The sequence below is a fragment of the Nanorana parkeri genome, unplaced genomic scaffold, assembly GCF_000935625.1.
Source record: "Nanorana parkeri isolate BGI_ZX_2015 unplaced genomic scaffold, ASM93562v1 scaffold959, whole genome shotgun sequence".
Classification (NCBI taxonomy): Eukaryota; Metazoa; Chordata; class Amphibia; order Anura; family Dicroglossidae; genus Nanorana; species Nanorana parkeri.
The window spans coordinates 317,887-336,746 of NW_017307227.1; the positions used below are offsets into that span (position 1 = coordinate 317,887).

The 18,860-nt window shown below is 40.3% G+C and overlaps 2 protein-coding genes across 2 annotated transcripts in view; one reads left to right on the forward strand and one right to left on the reverse strand.

The window, feature by feature from the left end:
* Positions 1-10,553, forward strand: part of BSDC1 (BSD domain containing 1) — a 28,226-nt gene extending 17,673 nt beyond the window's left edge. Inside the window, exons 6-11 of the mRNA XM_018566541.1 lie at positions 1,131-1,246; positions 3,346-3,414; positions 6,869-6,950; positions 8,303-8,731; positions 8,898-8,995; positions 9,988-10,553. Coding sequence (XP_018422043.1) covers positions 1,131-1,246; positions 3,346-3,414; positions 6,869-6,950; positions 8,303-8,731; positions 8,898-8,995; positions 9,988-10,023 — 830 coding nt within the window. The 3' untranslated portion in view covers positions 10,024-10,553. The remainder of the gene's footprint in view (positions 1-1,130; positions 1,247-3,345; positions 3,415-6,868; positions 6,951-8,302; positions 8,732-8,897; positions 8,996-9,987) is intronic.
* Positions 10,554-14,520: 3,967 nt separating this feature from the next.
* On the reverse strand, positions 14,521-16,683 carry TSSK3 (testis specific serine kinase 3). Its single transcript, XM_018566538.1, has 2 exons — positions 16,533-16,683; positions 14,521-15,182 (listed from the first exon to the last, which is right to left on the reverse strand). Exons 1-2 carry the CDS (start codon positions 16,681-16,683, stop codon positions 14,521-14,523), a joined length of 813 nt encoding a protein of 270 aa, XP_018422040.1.
* Between the last annotated feature and the right edge of the window lie 2,177 nt (positions 16,684-18,860).

Here is an 18,860-nt window from a genome sequence, read left to right on the forward strand (position 1 = left end):
TATCTATCTATCTATCTATCTACACATACATACACTTTGATAGCAAGTAGAAATTCCAGCACTCTACATCTTGTAAAGGAATCGCTTTTTAGGCAGAGTGCTCCAAGCTGATTAAACAAAAAGAAATAATTTTTTTTTAAACTGCCAGAATTAGAGACATGTAAAGTCTCTTTTGCAAAATGGCTGCTTTTGACCTCTAGCAGTTTTTTTTATTGCCTGTGTACACTGTACGGTGCATGTGCTGTGCAGTGTACTACCCCAACTCCTTCCCAGCATCTGTAATATGCTGGGAATGGAGCCAGGTGCCCAAGACGATGAGACTTCTGTACCCATGCACAGAAGTTACGTCATCATAGGCAGCCCAATGAACAAAGATGCTTAAAATATCTACAAGTGGTCTGTGTTTATGAGGGCGCTGATTGCATTGTCCGTGGACCTTCACATGAGAGGACACTGTGAAGCGGTGAGCTTTGACAATGTGTGGACTTTAAGTTAAGTGGAGACGTAGCCATGAGTCACAAATTACTCTCTTGGCTGAAAGAGGAGAACACACAAAAGAAGCAACGCTCCTCCACGGCTCAGGAAAGGAATAAGCCAGGTGCATGCCGCTGGGAGCATGTCCTCACTCCAATATAAGCCCATACGAACAGAAGAAAACCTGGCAGCATGTCGGATTGCACTGGGAAAGTTTATTGAAACTCGTAACACATCACTGGTGTCCCACCCAAGGTCCACCACTTTAATGCATTTCACCCAGTCACGGGCTTAGTTGTACAGATGTGGTGCAAGCTTTAATAAACTCTCCCACCGGAATCCGGTGTGCGGCCAGCTACTCTCTTGGCTGTCTGAAAATTAAAACGGATATGGTCAAGATTGAATGTGATGTGCTGTTGTTTAGGGGTCAGATCCTGTATTCATCTGAGTGTTCTGATTTATGGTACACCTTGAGCTGCTTGTGATACTTGCTGACTGCCTGAATATACAATATTTGCCAAAATATACCCTTTACTAATGCTGACAGGCTAAAATGACCGCCTCATAGTTTGGTCCTGGTTACTGACATTTAGAGATACTTGTCAAGGTTTGCATCAAGATTTCAACTCTTACAACAAATTATTTACTCATAACAGGCCCTCCTGAGCTGTTTGATGACTGGTTAACCCACTGGGACACTGAGCAACGGAAAGCTGAAATATCTGATCTCCTAGTTTCCAGCCCATCCATCCGTGCACTCTACACCAAAATGGTATGTGTGTTTTGTAGTTCTCTATGTATGCCATGACATGCAAACTGCCTCTTCAGCAGTTTTTAAACTGAGTTGAGTTCAGAGACCTGTTATGTTTCCCCTCCTGTAGTAAATGTCTAGGCTGATTGTAAGGATAAGACAAAATGGATATTGTGGCTGGGGCTCTTAATGGGGCAGTATAGAAACCATTACTGCTTAGTTCTCTTTCCTGGGAACACTTTTTGGCAAAAAAAAAGAAAAGATGTGATCAGAAAGGAAAATATGTACAGTATATTGGTTGGTGTTATTTAAATTTGGCTGGTAACTATAATTGAGGGAGATGGAAAATAAGCAAGATAGAGAATTACAAAGGAGAACGAGGGGGCTAGAGAACAAATACATTCTTAGGATTGGAGGAAAATGTTACACTAACTCTTCTAACATAAGATCCAAAATCCTAAAGAAGATTTTTGACCAATTCGATTTGTGCTTAATCTGTTAGGAGGTGACGCAGCCTTAGTGTCCTCTCTAAGGACATTGAGGGCTTGTTCACACCATGTCCAGACCAGAACAGTTTGTTCCCGGACCAAAAAAACATCCCAATGTATCCCTATGGTATTTTTGGGCTCTGTTCACACGAGCGCAGTTCGTTCCGGTGCAGACAAAAAAAATACTGATTGTCTCATTTTCTCTGGTCTGGAACACATGGAAATGTACATAAAAATGCATGCAAATGCACTGGAACACACTGGACTGCACCTGAAAGGCCATTTTAAGCTAAAAAAAAAACAAACCCCCAAAAAACGAAGCGTTTGCAGATCTGGTCTTGGACATGGTGTGAACCTAGCCTGAATGACTGTCTCTTGGGGTGTTCCCTTCTTGACCTTTTCTCTCCTACCTGTTTCTTATACTGCATCTCCATACCTTTCATTGCTACTTTTCTCTCTTCGCTTCTCCTCATTTATTTTTCTGATTTTTACCTCTCACTTGTTTTTGCATGTCACTTCTACCCTGTTATCCTCCTTCCCTATAACCTGGTAGGGGAGTGTTGTAGTGGTCCCCACCTTAACTTTAGTTGCCGTTTGGAAGGTTATTTCTCCGTTTTGCCTCTGGGGCTACATAGGGGTCTCGGTATTTGGTAGAAGAAGCTGCAGGATCCAGTGGAGTTTCATGGATGTCCTGCTAAAAGACCCACATTGTTCTTTTTTTGGTGCATGTATAAAGCATTTTGTCATGTTCTTTATTATGTTCTGAAAGATGTATACTTAGTTTTGACTACTATGGCTGCTGTATCAGCTTACTAACGTTGATGTGCACATTTGGAAAATGAATACAAATTTTGCGAAATTAATCTGTTTGGAGGTAGTAGCCTGTTCTATCATAGAAGAGGTAATATATAGCTCATTTTTATTAAGTCAGCACTTTTTACTAAAGAAAAATGAACAAAGCAAATCTTATTGGTAAAGTATAAATACTTAATAATGTATTGGGTTGGCCCTATTATTTGAGTAATTCTAGTTGCCTGAATTCATTTTCTGAGAATCATATATTAGAAATGTTCCTTAGGACAGAACTAAATGGTTGTTTACCTCATATGGACAAGATCAATTTTGACATTTCAGCTGTCTTCGTATTGATTTGCAGCAACTGTCTCATTACTCGTAATATCACATTGACGTGTATACTGCTTTCTTTTGCTAGTGTTGTCTTACAATGATTATTCTGTTTTGTGGGAGTAAAAAATAGAAAAATAATACATCAGTCATAGATTAAAGACACTGTCAGGTTGTCCTAATTGTGTAGCAGAAATTAAGTAATCATTCCTCATTGTAGATGATTCTTTCTTGTCCTTTCTAACAATGTCCTTTATATATTTTGTGTTGAGGTTAGGCATATATGTAATATATGGTATATAATTGTGCAGTGTGTCATGGCAATGAGTGTTCCTCTTTCACTGTCCTGACAACATTTAATTGGAATCTAGTTGTTGTTTTGGATAACTGTATTTCAAACATCATCCTTGACCTTTACACTGCCATATTAGAAAGTTAGATTGCTGGAGTGTGTCAGCTGTCATATGTCATGTGTTCCTTGATGTAATCATTAACAATATCTTGCAGGTTCCTGCTGCTGTTTCTCACTCTGAATTCTGGCAAAGGTATTTCTATAAAGTACACCAACTGGAGCAGGTACGTGATAATGTTTTACAGTAGAGCAACACAAACAGCTTATGTGAACATTGTTCTTCTGGTTTGTCTTAATTTAAACCATTTTTTGCTCAAGGGGATTTCTTATAGGCGTGCCGTCTAATACCTGTATCATAGTCCTGTGACTGACATTTATACTGCATTGCAGTGAGGGTGGTTTAATGTGCATAAAACCCTCCGATTTTAAGGTGATCAGGACAAGATTTTCAGCGGATAATGTTGCATTACATTTTCACAATAACACCATTGAAAAAGGCCCACCCGCCTGATAAAACAATGAGATAAAATAAGGGGAGTTTTGAGAAATTATAATTAACATTTCCTCTTTGAAGGATTATTCACTGTCCTCCCTGTGAGTTTGTAGTTTGCCAGTGGCCTGTGTTGGGGGGTACCTGGGATATCTGATATGGCAGATTGTCTAGTCTGCTAAAGGCCAGTGCTGTATAGGGGAGAGCGGGATTTCTGCCTATGGCTTGAAGACCAAACTGCAGCAGCAAATACACTCCTTCCATCCTCTTTGAATCAGTCTCCAGGGGCAGCCACTGAGCAGGTCTTATGGTGACAAAACGTTATGTCATTACACCTTTCGGCACAGCCATAATTTCTGGACAGAAAAACATGCTAGCGAGCAGGTTCTAGGACACAGGAAACTGCGGGGAGTCCTAAGCCACCTATTTTGAGGTTGGAGGTTGATTATCTTGGTGCTGTAATTGACTGCACCGTTTCCCTTATCTTACTGTACAGTGGGTAGACAAAATAATGGAAACAGCACATAATAAAATTAACATCTTAAACATCCCAAATTGTATTAGTTTGATTGCCAGTTGGCAGTGTGTAAGTTGCTGTATGCTAACAAAATATTTCCTCCAAAATGAACACAGAATTGAATCAGCACCAGTGACTCATTCTGAACAAAAAATGACATCAAGAGTTTCAGAAAGCAGAGATTTACAACAGGGTTGCTTTTCTACACTGCCTATAATCAAGGTACATGCACAGAGATACAAGACCTGCACAAATAGGACACCCACCTGTGCAAAGGAGAAAAAAGATTATGATTTGATGGTTCTACCTATATCCTATCCTGCACATTGTTTGTTGTAAACTTTTTATTATGGTACGGGACCCGTGATGGTATGTGTAATCATATTGTGGGACTTATTATTCCTGATGATTACTCACAATAGTTTTATAATGACGAAGAAATACAATGGCGTGTATGGTACCCTTTCATAGAGACACTGTTCCCTTGTGGCTTCTCTATATTCTTGAAGGCTTTTTAAAGAATGAACAAAATCGCACTATTTCTCCCATGATGTTCCCAAACTCCAGTTATTTAATAATGAACACTCCCCTTCCCCGTGACATACTGCCAAGCTTTGTTTTCATGAATAATTCATCAAAGTGAAACCATAAGCTCCTCAACCACATCTAAGCATCACTGGACTTTTGTGAGAAATTCTGGGGTGCAGAGTACAAAGTTTATTTACCTCCTTCATCCTTTAAAGAACTGGATTTTTTTTTTAAAGAATGACTCTAAATCACACACCTCAGTATCTGTAAATCCTTGCAAGAAAACTGAAGCTGTTGTGAAGGCAAAGGGTGGATCTTCGCCTTGATATTAATATGTTTCTTTGTATTTCTGTAATTTTGTCCACTCCCTGTAAGTAAAACAAAATATGTTTTGCGTTCATTTCATTTTTGGTATTCTATTTCTACTGCAGTGGAACTGGATACTGCTCAGCTATTTATAAGGAGAGATTATAGACAACAGGTTAATCTACAGGTATTTCTTAGTAGGGCTGCAACAACTAATCGACATAATCGATTATTGAAAAAGTTGTCAACTTTTTCAATAATCGATTAATCGGCTTCCGATCAGTTGGCCCTGTTCACGGCTCCACACATGCTGCACGCCACACCTCCTCCCCACCTCACGCTCGCAGACCCGCCCGCATCCACGCCGAACCTCCTTCCCGCCTCACACTTACCGCCCGCCCACATCCACGATCGGCACAGGCACGCGGGGAGATGTAGTAAGGAGGAGCAGGTGTGGGGGGATGACAGCCGCCGATAGGCAGGCCCGATCTCAGAAGCAAGTTGCTGGGAGACTGCTCAGGTAAGCCTGCACTTTCCAACACATGGTGCTCTATAATGTATTGCTGGGATTTGTACTCCTCTATAGCTGATGGTACATGGTGCTGTATATTATACAAAGGAATACAAATCCCAGCAATACATTGTACACTGCATGTATAATGTATTGCTGGGATTTGTTGTATTCCTAAATAGCTGGTGATATTCGTCAAAGCCCAGCAATAATACATTATACAGTGGTGCAATGCCGAATACCACCAGCTATAGAGGACTACAAAACCCAGCAACAGTACATTATACAGCGCAATGCAGAATACCGCCAGCTATAATGTACTATTGCTGGGATTTGTTGTATTCCTATATAGCTGGTGATATTCTGCATTGCTCTGTATAATGTACTATTGCTGGGCTTTGTAGTCCTCTATAGTCGGTGCCATTCTGCATTCATTGCTGTATAATTTTACACTTTCCTTTTCACTATATTGCACACCACACAATTTTTTTACTTCCACCGCTCCAAGCTTGCTCCTGTGATGGACTACAATCTCAATACAAACTAGTAGTCCATCACTGGAGCCATTTTTAAAAAATGTTATTTTATTGTTTATCCGATTAACCGATTAATCGAACGTAATAATCGGCTAACTAATCGATTTTGAAAATAATCGTTAGCTGCAGCTCTATTTCTTAGGCACAATCAACATTTCTTGATGTTCTCTTTAAGATGGCAAAACATCACTTTTTAAGTTCAGGTCCACTTCCAGAGGAACTGAACTCTCAAATATGTGCCCTAAACAAATCAAACAGAGGACAAAGAGCTAGTCACTAGAGTCACTAGTATTGCTTGTGGTCTCCCTGCCATTGAACTTTCCCCATTACTTGCTTATCATGCCTTCTTCTGCACTGTGTGGGGGAGGCCATCTTGGTAGAGGCAGGATTTTGTCTCTAGCAAAGTGAACAGCGACCAGCATAGTAGTGATATCACCAAATCTCCTGAGACTAGCAGTCCTGCAGATATGCAGGATACACAGTATTGTCTATGTACCCTCACCTACAAGGACATGAACTGCCATTTTTCAGGAGGAATTCCATAAAACGTACATTTTCAGGGTGTTTCCTAGGCACCAATTTTCCCTATAACCTAGCAAAGCTTCACTTTTTGAGTTCAGTTGGCAAATCTGTTGATATATTAATTGCAGTAAGGTTTGAACTGGAATACGTGCCTACTAAACTTCCCAATTTCTAAAATATGTGCAAGTTGCCCTGTTTTGAGATGTTTAAACATCCCATGTATTGCTGTGTATTTGAGACTTACATTCAGTATGTGTTACTTTTCCAGGAGGAAGCAAGGAGAGACGCTTTGAAGCAGAGAGCAGATCAGAGTGTTCATTCCGAGGAGCCGAGGTGGGAGGAGGAAGAAGGTGAGCACCCGGCAGCCTGATGAATGATTTTATGTTTAATTTTGACATTCGTGTTTTGCAGCCTGCTGCCCCTTTTCAGCTATTTCTTGTGGATGCTAGTATCTTTATCTTCTGAACATACCAGCCAGATATTTCTTGGCACTGCCCTCTGTAGTTTCAAGGCAGACTGTACAGCACACGAGACTGAAGTCCCAACACTGTCAAAAAGCCTGGCCCAATCTGGCACCATTGAAATATAGTAAACTCGTATGAAGGCCAAGCAGACAAATGTTTATTGAGAGCATATAGAGGGCATTAGCAGTTCACTAATATTACTTGTTGTCTGGGGTTACACTTTAAATGAAAGTACCCTATTTTGCATCTATCTAGCTGTACTGTGGTCAAAAACTGCAGTTTTAGATTCGTTTTGCAACATTGCCACCTACGAAAACTGAAATTATGCAGCTACAGTATAGGGAAGGGGGAGCATTGTGCCAAGCAGTGTACACAAAGCTGGCAATACACTTATAGATTTCTTTCATTCAGCCTATGGTCTGAATGAAATAAATCTAAAAGATTCCTCAATCTACAATAAATAGCGCAGATGTATGTATCTCCCCTGCTGGGCTATTGTATTCTGACAGCCAGTGTCAGCAGCTGTCAGAATAATTAAACTGATTTGCTGCAGTCACTGTTCGGCTGACAATTTCCCACCCAGCTCCTTTGCCAAAAGTCGATGTAATAATCCTTTTTTTTCCAGCCAGCCAGATGGTGCTGCTGGTGCTCAAATTTATGCCAGCAGGACTAGGTTAAAATTCGAGCAGTGTATGGCCAGCTTTAGACCCCGTTCACATTGAGCGATTTATCGCGCGGTAATTCCCGCGATATCGCGGCAAATTACCGCGCGATATCGCGCTCCAATGCAATCCAATGGGGCAAAGGGTTCTGCTGTCGCGGGTCGTGTGTCGCTACAGCAGGACCCTTTTTGGAGCGGATTTAGCCGCGATTCAAGCTTGCTCAATGCAAGCTTGAACGCAACATCGTGCAGCAAATCTCGCGATGTCGTGCAATATGCAAATCGCGCGACAAACGCGCAATTTGCATATCGCGCAGTGGGAACGGGGCCTTAATGTTGCAGTGGGGAGATGGGTAGTCAAATAGATTATAGACCCACCTGGCTTCCATGGTTTCTGGAAGGTGAGATTATTTTTTTTTGGAGGCTAAAAATTCCTCTGATGTATTTTTGAACATGTATGTTTATGATTTACTTACAAAATAAAGCAAAACTAAAGCCATACCCTGCTCTATAACTGGGGCCATATGTAACAAAACATTACAGATACTGTAATATATTTTCTGTCTGTTTTCTCCAGAGGACTTTATTGGATCCGGATCCCCACGTGTTTCAAATATTGAGAAATTTAGGATATCTTCACCTGCCATTCCAGCCTTTAATGTGCAAACCAGTTCTGAGGAGCCAAACCTACAGTGCAGAGAAACTGTTTGTGTGACAAGCCCCTCTGAGAGCAGTGAAAGCATCTCCCCAATCACTCAGATTGACAACCCTGCTTACCATGGACCTAAAGCTCCAGCTGAATCCTCTGCCATTCCAGCTGCAGGAGCTGAAGAGGTACAAGACGAAAAATCAGATGAAAACGTAGCCCTAGTCTCCGAGGAACACTCAGTGGCCAAAGCCAATACACAGAGCTCCATTCGAAAAGATGAGCAACCCTCTGATCTCCGTGTGTTTGAACTTAACAGTGACAGTGGCAAATCAACACCTTCTAACAATGGACAGAAAGGTGAACCTACTAAACACATTTATTTATAGTAATATCATAAAAATAGCCATGTGGTAGACTTCTGTTTTAAGTAATTATTCCCAGTTACCTATTAAATTCACATTTTAATGGTCTTTAATTATGCACTGGTGGGTTTCAGTTACTCAGATTATATCCTTACACTCAGGGTCCAGCACGGATGTCAGTGAGGACTGGGAGAAGGACTTTGATATGACAGAGGAGGAGGTACAGCTGGCCTTGTCTCGTGTAGAGGTATCTGGAGAGGTGGGTGTATATTTCCAGCCATTGCTAGAACATCAGTATGTGACAGTGGTTTAATATTGGAAAGTAGGTTGACAGAAAAAAAGTGTTATGTTCTTGCAGATGAATATGTTGCATTTCATACTGATTCTGTAAAAGGAACAGATACACTTGTTTCAAGGGTCATTTTTGCATCTATAATTTAATTACTATTGGATTGTTTTTAAAGTTATATTAATATAGGCTGCTATATATTTTTGTTTGTTTTTTTACATAATATAGTATAAAAAATTACCGCAAAGATTATAAATGACCATGGATAAAATAATTATTAAGGACTCTCAGATCGGGTTATGAAATTCATACTAAAGCGATACCATTAACTGTTGGAGAATTAAATGGGTTATACATGAATTCAATTTATCTGAGGCCAATATTGTCTTTTATAAACAAAGGGCTTTCAAATATGTTGGTCCTAAACTCTTTCCTAAAACAGTCAAATAAAATCCAACTGGGTTTATTTATTTATTAATTACAGGTATTTATATAGCGGCGACAATTTACGCAGCACTTCACATAGTGCACATTCACATCAGTGCCTGCCCTCAAGGAGCTTACAATCTAAGGTCCCTATCTCACATTCATACAGGGCCAATTTCAATAGGAGCCAATTAACCTTCCAGGATATCTTTGGAGTATGGGAGGCAATCGGAGCATGGGAGGAAATCGGAGTACCTGAAGGAAACCCACACAATCACAGGGGAGAACATGCAAACTCCTTGCAGATAGTTCCTGACCGGGATTTGAATCGGGGACCCCCAGTGCTGCAAGGCAGAAGCACTAACCACAATGCCATCATGCTGTCCAATAACCAAATAGGAAATGTCACTCCCTTTTAAAAGCATTACAGCCGTCTTTGTGTGCAACACACGTGCTCACTCACTCTGACTCTCCATGTGTATGTATGGCTGCTGGTGTTTTATAATAGCTGTGACTTTTTTCTGTTTGTTTTTCAGTTGGAAGACGAAGACTGGGACAACTGGGAGAATTAGTGGAGAGAGATCACTGCTTATTCATCATGATTACAAGGGATGAGTCTAAATCTTTCACCTCTGACCTTCATCTACCTGTCAGGCTCCCAGATGTAACATGTTCCTTTGACCCACACTCGGCTCATGAACAGGAAAGACCAAATGTGTCATCTAGATTGCACTGGCATGGTTTTCTAGGACATGGCTGATTTCATTATTCTGTTCTCTTTATCCTTTCGCTGCCAGAGCCCGCAGTTACATGTAGATATAAGGAAGCTAATTCCTGTATGACCTGTTCCTTGCTGTCTGGGTGTGGTTACATGCAGTCACTCTTGTCTTTTGGCAGGACTGCCTTGTAATTGCTTTTTTTTCTTGTACAGAGTTTTAGATGCACACGTTGATGTGAGAACTAGGCAGAGATCTAGTTACTAACGTGGCCATATATAGTCTGTCCTGCTGCCCAATAAAATGGCTGATTCTGGTGCAGGCATAATTTGCATTAAAACTGTTGTCACAGTGCTGGGCTAGCTTAAGGGAATTTATTTATGCAAAAGGTGCAGAACAGGTGTCAGTGTATATGGGCTCTATGCACCTATGCGCTGGCATAGCAGTGGAAGTGGAAGCTGTTTAATGCTTTTTCCAATATGTGCTGAACTCTTTAAGGAACATACTGGGTAGTGTGCAGATCAGAGCAGCCATTTTTTCCAATATGTGCTGAACTCTTTAAGCAACATACTGGGTAGTGTGCAGATCAGAGCAGTGCTTTTTTCCAATATGTGCTGAATTCAGAATTGGCACCAAGTGGAAGGCAGAACATAGCTTAATGCTTCAAGGTTGTTGCTGATTCTGAACACTCGACTACACAGTCTAGCATAGTCCACATAAGGAAACATGTGAACAGTGTCTATTCTTCAGCAAATATCAAACCGCAAACATTCGGAAGGTTCACATGTACGTACGCATACCCCAATGTAGAGCAGAACACCTAGGTTTCCTTATTGGGTTTTCTGCTTTCAGCATGTTATATTATGAGGAGTGTCTGGTTAAAGATAACTGTCAATTAGATAAAATGATAAGTCTATGTCCTCACACTGTGACCCTTTGGGAAATCGTATGGACCAGCTATAAGTAGTTCTGAGATGGTTACATTCACTGTAATGGATAATTGCTCGTTCAGAGCCCAACCTCCCTATGGTGACCATTTGTTATATAGTATATATTTATCTAAACAATGGGTCTGTGGGGGTTTTCATGGTGCAGTTTTCATTAGTTTTAGTGGATGTCTGTCAATGTTTGTAGACTGGTCTTAAATTGAGGTTAATTGAAACTCTAGCATGCATTGGCAGGGGATGTACTGGCTGGCTGGATATATTTGCACAGCGCCAGAAAGCAGCACAGTAAAGATCACTAGAGTCCCGTGGTTTAGTTAAAGTATACCCTATTTAACAATTGGTCACCACATAGAGATGGAGCTTTGAAGAATAATTGCAGTAAATGTGCACTTCTCCTTCAAACTCTTAGGTCTGGTTCACACCTAGGCGTATCGAATATGCGCATTTGTCGCGCGTTTCGTGGCGCGTGTTTTTACCGCGATTCGCTGTAAAAAAACGATTGACAAACGCATGTTTCCGAGTGCTACTTGGCTGTATCCCAATGGAAACGTGCAACAAAAACGCCCCAAAGAAGCTCCTGTACTTCTTTGGGCGTAGGGCGTTTTGTAGCGCGTTCATACAGCCTGTAATACGCCCAGGTGTGAACCATACCCATAGGAAATAATGACCCTAACCGGAGCCCTGTTAAAGGACACCTGTCATGAGAGAAATATATGCACTGCCATTACAGAACTCCTAAAAAGCTGGTTGTCAAGCTTGCTCTAGGCTTAATGTGTTGAGTCACGGATCCAGAATTGAATACACATTTCTAATTCAGTAAACTTTGAAGCTAGAGTGTCAGTATGAGAGCCATGCAACTAACATTTTAGAAGAAATGGCAGCTCTTGGATTTCTGTAATGACAGGTTTTGTTTAAGGACCCTTCTGTATATCATCATCGAGGAGTTCTTCCTTACAAACACACCACACCGTTCTGGGACACAGTTAATGTAATCTGCAGTGCTAAAGCTAACATAGTAATGCAGTCATCCTTTTAAATATAATGGCACTCAGTGGAAGCCTTTCTATGCTAAGGATGAACTAATTTCTCCAAAGAAATTTACACCGCAAGGGGAATCACAATCTACTGCTGCTCACAAGGGTTGCCATAGGCCAGGAGTCTTTCATGTTACTTCATAGAGAGGGTCTGAAGTATGGGTCCATTTTTTTTTTTTTAGTTTAAATTGGAAAACCCCTTTCATTTTAATGCAAGTCAGATATGTGTTGCATTTTGCTGTAAGAGCCATTTTCCTCAATTCTAGTAATGTATGCTGGCTCTTATTAGGTTCTGCTCCCTCTCTCATTTATTAACACATCCTTCATTCCTGTCAGTTGTGTGTGCAATATGTATTATCTATTTAAGTTGTGTGGCAGCAAAGAGGAAGAGAGAGGCAGCAGTTTGGGGAAAAGAAAAACCTCACACTAAAATGATAAATGCTTTCTTTTCTCTTTTTATAATTAAGATGTTCTCCTGGACCTTACAAATTTTGCACTTAGCTGCTATGAAAGAAATGGTGGCATGATCTCTCAATTCTCCTTGTGTATACTGCATAGACATCCAACAAAAAATGCTCTTTATTTTATAGTGAATAAATTACGTTCTGCAACCCCATTATCTGTATGTGATGCTTGTATTCCTTCTAGTTAATCAAACCTAGCTGATCTAGGTGTATGTGAATATACAAATATGGAATGGTACAGCTAATGTCAACACAACCATTGTTATTAGCCTTTTGGGGTTGTCTTTGATTGCAAATGAGAGTGAGTGAGTGATATGCAGTGATTGGATTTGCCATCCAAGAATCCCTTTTTCAGCTCAATGTTGAAAAAAATCCTGTACTGTAGAAGCATGGAAGGTGTGATTTCTGCCCTTCCGTCCTTTTAGATACTAGTAATACTGATCCAGTAGTTGAAATGCTTTTATTTTCACTATCCCAGAACAAGTATGCAGATTAGGAGCTGTGACGTAAAGCACGTTTCAGGTATATTTTATCCCAATTGTACCCCCCTTCTTCATTTACAGACATATTTCCTATTTAGCAGTGAAATTGGAGAAAACCCCACTATATGTGTGTTAGATGTTCCTTTTTACAAAGCACAATGGGTTAAAAAAAACAAAAACAAAGCTTACCATTCTAATGTTTCTTTGGAGCAGACCTTTGGGCAGGCTGCATGGTATTCTGAACAATTTCAAAGTGAAAGTGGAGGGGGACACAGTGGGGTTAGACTCAGTTTCCTCTCATTAGCACACAATTTAGAACGCAAGCCCTAAAATCTTTAACCCTTTTTTAGGACAGTGTTTCAATATAGTTTACAATGTAGGGAGGGTGGACATATGTAGTTTTTATTAAAATTCAACATGTCCTTTAATCTGCCATTGCTGATCACCTTATTAAAATACATAAATGCAGAACAAGTTTAACCCGATGAGGTCAGATCTCCTAATCTGTGTACTTGATCTGAGTCAGTGATTCTATTGGATCAACATGACAGCCAAGCATTTTTCAAAATGACAGACCCTATATATTTTTCTCTGCAGAAGTTTCTTTTAAAGTAAGCGTTTGGTGAGTTCATAGTATGCAAAAAAATGCCGAGTTGACAAACAGGCACCGCAAGGTGTCACATCATACCTAGACTACACTAGCATGCCTCCCCAGAACGGAGCTAGATCATATGCAAATATCAACTTTCTAAAAGTTGGTATTCAAATAGTCCTAGGCGTGCCACAAAGCGATAAATGCTTTGATCTGAGCACTGCATTGTGGGATAGGTGAGGGGGTATACCTATTCTCTCTATACCTGAAAGCTTGAAATTTTGAAGAGGCTCCGCTGCCTTAATGGAAATATGATCTAGCTCCTTCTGATGCCTTGTGTTAAACCTGATTATTTATTGCCCATATTTGTATGCTGCTAACATATTATGCTGAGCTTTACAGAGTACATGGATCCATTTACATTATTCCCTGTCCTTTAAAGAAAAACTCCAGGCAAACAAAAAACTTACTCTTACAGTAGCCCCACTGCAATAGTAAGTTTTTCCTTTACCTGAAGTACTTCTTTAAAAAAGCTCACAATCTAATCTCCCTACCACACTCAAACACCCACTCGGCATTACTTTGTCTTCTGTAAATTACACTAGAGCTTTACATTGCGGGGCAACTTTGTACTCTAAATTAAAGGTAGCAGGATGGGCACAACCAACCAATTAACTGAATCTCTGATAAGAGATGTATTAATCCACAGCTGCTGCTTAAGTCTGCCTCTTCACTAATGATCATGCAGGTATAAAGTACTTTAGCTTATCCTTGCAATACACCATGATAAAGGTATACAAGACACCGAATGGGCAATGGACTGTTTAATGTCATTTAGTGGATGTTGAGCCATGGGTGTGCAGTGACTTCTTTAATAGATGGTCGTAAGTCTATGTTTGGCTGCAGTAGCTTTTTCACCAGGTCTTTACAATGTTCAGATATGTGGATATGTGCAGGTAGAGTAATACCTTTCTGCTGTTGCTCCAAAATTTTAGTGATAGTATTGCTGAAAGGGAGCCGTGCACTAATCATTACATAGAGCACTACACCCATGCTCCAGATGTCACTCTTCCAACAATCATAAGGTTTTGCCTGGAGTACCTCGGGTGCTGTATAAGGTGCACTACCACAGAAGGTGTTGCTTAGTTCATTCTTGGATGAAGATAACGTCTTGGCAAAACCAAAGTCACTCAGCTTGAGGGTGCCATGATGCAACAATACATTTTCACATTTGATGTCCCTGTGCGTCACTCCTTTATCATGCAGATAATCCACAGCTTCTGCCAACTGATGGAAGAGGGTTCGGGCTCGAGCTTCAGGAAATGCTCCATGCTGCCCAATATAATCCAAGATGTCTCCCCCTTCTGCTAACTCCATAATCATATAAACCTTGTTTTGAGCCACTGACTCGATTATCTTGTACACTTCTATGATGTTTTTGTGACGCAAAGAACGCACAATATGTAGCTCTCGTGGCAGAAAATTCTGAATGAAGTCTGAAGAGAGAGGAGTTTATTGAGTTCCATGAAAGAGAAAATGTTTTATCAAGCTATGGTTAAGTAACTGGATAGACCTTGGCATGCCATTGTGGACACAGGTTGATACAAAACACTGAGGATTTTCCTTCCTGTTTTATATGATGACACCATTTTTCTGTAATTCTACCAAATTTTGAACAATTCCCACAAGGGCGGGTCAATTGATCTGTTAGAGGGTGGGAACAGTTTTCTAATCAGGCAAGATATGTGTAAATATGTAATGTTCACATGACCAGCACTTCAAACCATACCTGAACACAAAAGCTAAGATGTAATATATTGCAGCTTTCCAGTACTTAGATGTGGTGGCTGCATTCATTTTCTTTTTGTAGTTTTCCTCCATTATTTTTATGTGGTAATCATGTGAATAATGCACTCCTGTCCTTGTATCTATGGTAAGAACCATTGCTGCCATCCTGACTGGACTTTAAACATGCTTGCCTTTTTTTAAAATCTCCATTACATGGTGGATGACAGGATAAGTAGTTTACATAAATAAGACAAAATGGTTTAATCCTTACAGTTCATCTCATGTGTATGGTGACAAGGATAATGCATTCTGGCAAGATCAGACAAGTATGTACTGGCTGAAAATGTTCAGTGTGATGCTGCCTGCATACTTGCCCATTTTTCATTGGCCCTTGCTGTCTCCATACTGGACATGCCATTTCCAGTTCCTGCTCAATCCCTGGGCCATACAGCATATTTGGTTGCTGGGACACTGTCAGCTGCACTACATCATTGGTTGCTAAGGCACTGTCAGCTGCATGGCATCATTGTTTCTAGGACATGGTCAGCTGCATAGCATCATTGGTTGCTAGGACATGATCAGCTGCATAGTGTCTGTGGTTGCTAGGACACGGTCAGCTGCATAGCATCATTGATTGCTAGGACACTATTGGCTTCCTGCCAACAGCCTCCTAGCAACCAATGATGCTATGCAGCTCACAGTGTCCTAGCAACCCATAACAGGTGTGGTGGGATGGGATGGCCCAAACAAACATGCCCTGCTGTTTGCTACACTGCAGCCCCACCCTGTGCACTCTGGACTATCTCAATGCACCAACTTTGAGTTGGTATTAATTACCTCCAATTTCCTATGGAGTAGGTGGTATTTTTTTTGTAATCTTTTACATTGTGAAAGTTGTGCAAATAAGAACAACCTGTCAGAACTCTTAGCGAATTTGTCAGAAGGCTTTCAGGAATTAGGTGCAGGACTTTTTAAAGGGTAAAAAAAAATCAGAGAAGTAAATGCTATAATGAATTGCCACCATTGTATTTTGTTAGACTGCTCCCATCCAAACTTACCTGTAGGGGCTTCAGTTTTAGCAATGATTTTAATGGCCACCTTCTTTTGCATAGCTGCACTGTAAGCTTCTTTCACTTTGGAATATGTTCCTTTTCCAATGGTCTTTGAGAGTTGGTACCTATTAAGTAACAGGATCTTCTTATCATCCATCATTAACTCCAAAGTTGCCTTGTGCTGTTACCATGCCACCTCCAGGCCATACAGTTCCAGATCTGTTACCCACCAGTGGCCTCTAGAGGGCTTTGGCGAGCACTGGCTATCTGCAGCAGTATACTGTGCTGTAGACTGTGATGTCAGTAAATACTGGCTAAAAGATGACAGTTTGGATGTCAGTCTACAACTCTTACCTTATGCACAAGGTTTTGTTTTTTTTACTATCAGTGCCATGACTCTGGACCTACAAAATGCTCAATGAAACAGTACACTCAGGTATGGAAAGCACCACAATGCAGAGCCCAGTGTACGAAGGCCAGCTTTTAGGTGAGCCCTGCACATCTAGTCCAGCAGGATTCAGTTATGGCCTCCAAAGCTAAGCTTAGGAAACACAAAGTCAGATAGCAGCAATATATAGTGACAAGCTCAAGCAGCATATAATCTTTATTGTAGACAAAGAGAAGAAAAAAAAACCACAAAGAAGTGAAGGCAAGCAAAAAAAAGAGGGACACTGGAATTATATAGGGACTGGCTGAGAATTTGTTCTATTTGTCCTCTGTAGGTAGCGGCATAACCCAAATGTATCTGCATTATTTATCCCTTAATGGACAAGAAAACAAAAAGCTTCTGATCAGAACCATATTTACCATAGGGTCTTCAGAGGGGCAATTTTGTACATCAACAGAGTAAGAAGGGCCAGACTAAGCAACCTTCTGCTTCCTCTACTCCATTATTGGCCCATCAATGAAAGAGCGGCCCGACTGCCAATAATGAGGTTTACGAAAGGGATAGATTCTTTTTTTTTGTCTGTGTCCTATTGGGGAGATTTCTCTGCACATATTGTCCCAATATCTTTACTTTCTGTCCAAGAGGCACAACAGGAAGTGAGAGAAAATCTCTCCAAAGTGAAAGGATATCTTCTCTTCACCAGAACAGGTGTCACAATTGGAAGATTTCTCTTGTTTCAGTGACATTTGATATGTTGGATTTCCCATCACGTTCCCTCCAGGTGACAAATGTCACCATGAAACTAAAAGTGTGGATCTCCCCAGCAGAGATAGACAACAATGGAAACCTTGAGGTTTAAAATGTCTATGCTCTATCCCAAAACAATGTTTGGCTTTAGATGCACTACAATGTGGTGTAATGTAATGTAACAATGGGACTCTAATATTGGTAAAATAATATTAGACAATAAGGCAATAATTCTGTTTTGTCTCTTCATTAAGTTAAGTCTTATTTCTTGGTGTCCAGTGATTTTCCAGATGTGTTGGGTAGGATAAGTGTCAAACACAGCAGGCTTTATTCCACTGTACATGTGGAGATATCCTAGTATTTGGAGATGTTGCACCATCTATGATGGCTTAATGGAGAACAAACAGAAAAAAGGTTTCTATACAAAAATATTGGTGCCTAATAGCTGTTCATTTTTTTGCACATAGCAGAATCTAGGCATGACTGTGTTAGACCAAGCTACAGTTTCCTTTCATTGTTGCCAAACACTAAAATCATAAATCTGTCTTTACATTATAGAGATAACATTAAACTCATGGATAGCGACTCCGGCCATAAAATTAATTTGCGTAAAATCAACTATTTAGTTATGTGGATTCATGCCTAATGAACTTTCCCTACTTGGGTCATTTCCTCACAGGTGCATTTGTATAGTACTGGACAATATTATTCAGACATTTGATTAATTTTCTCTGCAGTTCTTTCACTGTAACATTAGTCATTGCATAACTATGTACTATTAAGGTAGCGATACATGGAAGGAGAATGATGCACAATATTTTTCAGTGCAGCTGTGCAACAGTCTTCCTGTGTATGACATGTTAGTGAGCAGATTACACTGGACAACAAATCTTTTCAAATATTTTGCTTCCTGAAAAGCTTTTGGTGATTATGATAGACACCTTCAAGCTAAACACAAATATTATTTCAGTATGACTGTATCACGCAGGAATCTTGAGAAATATGAAATTAACTTTTAATCGCCATACATAACGTGTTTAATCGTAAAATGTTAATTTATACATAATGCATAATTTCTGATATTTAGCAAAAGTTCAAGAGGAAAGTGTTTTGCTGCTGATTTGCGTTTGTACTCAGTGCCCAGTGCATCTCATTGCAGTGTCCAGCAATATTCAACCAGCATTGCTTAATTCCATTTG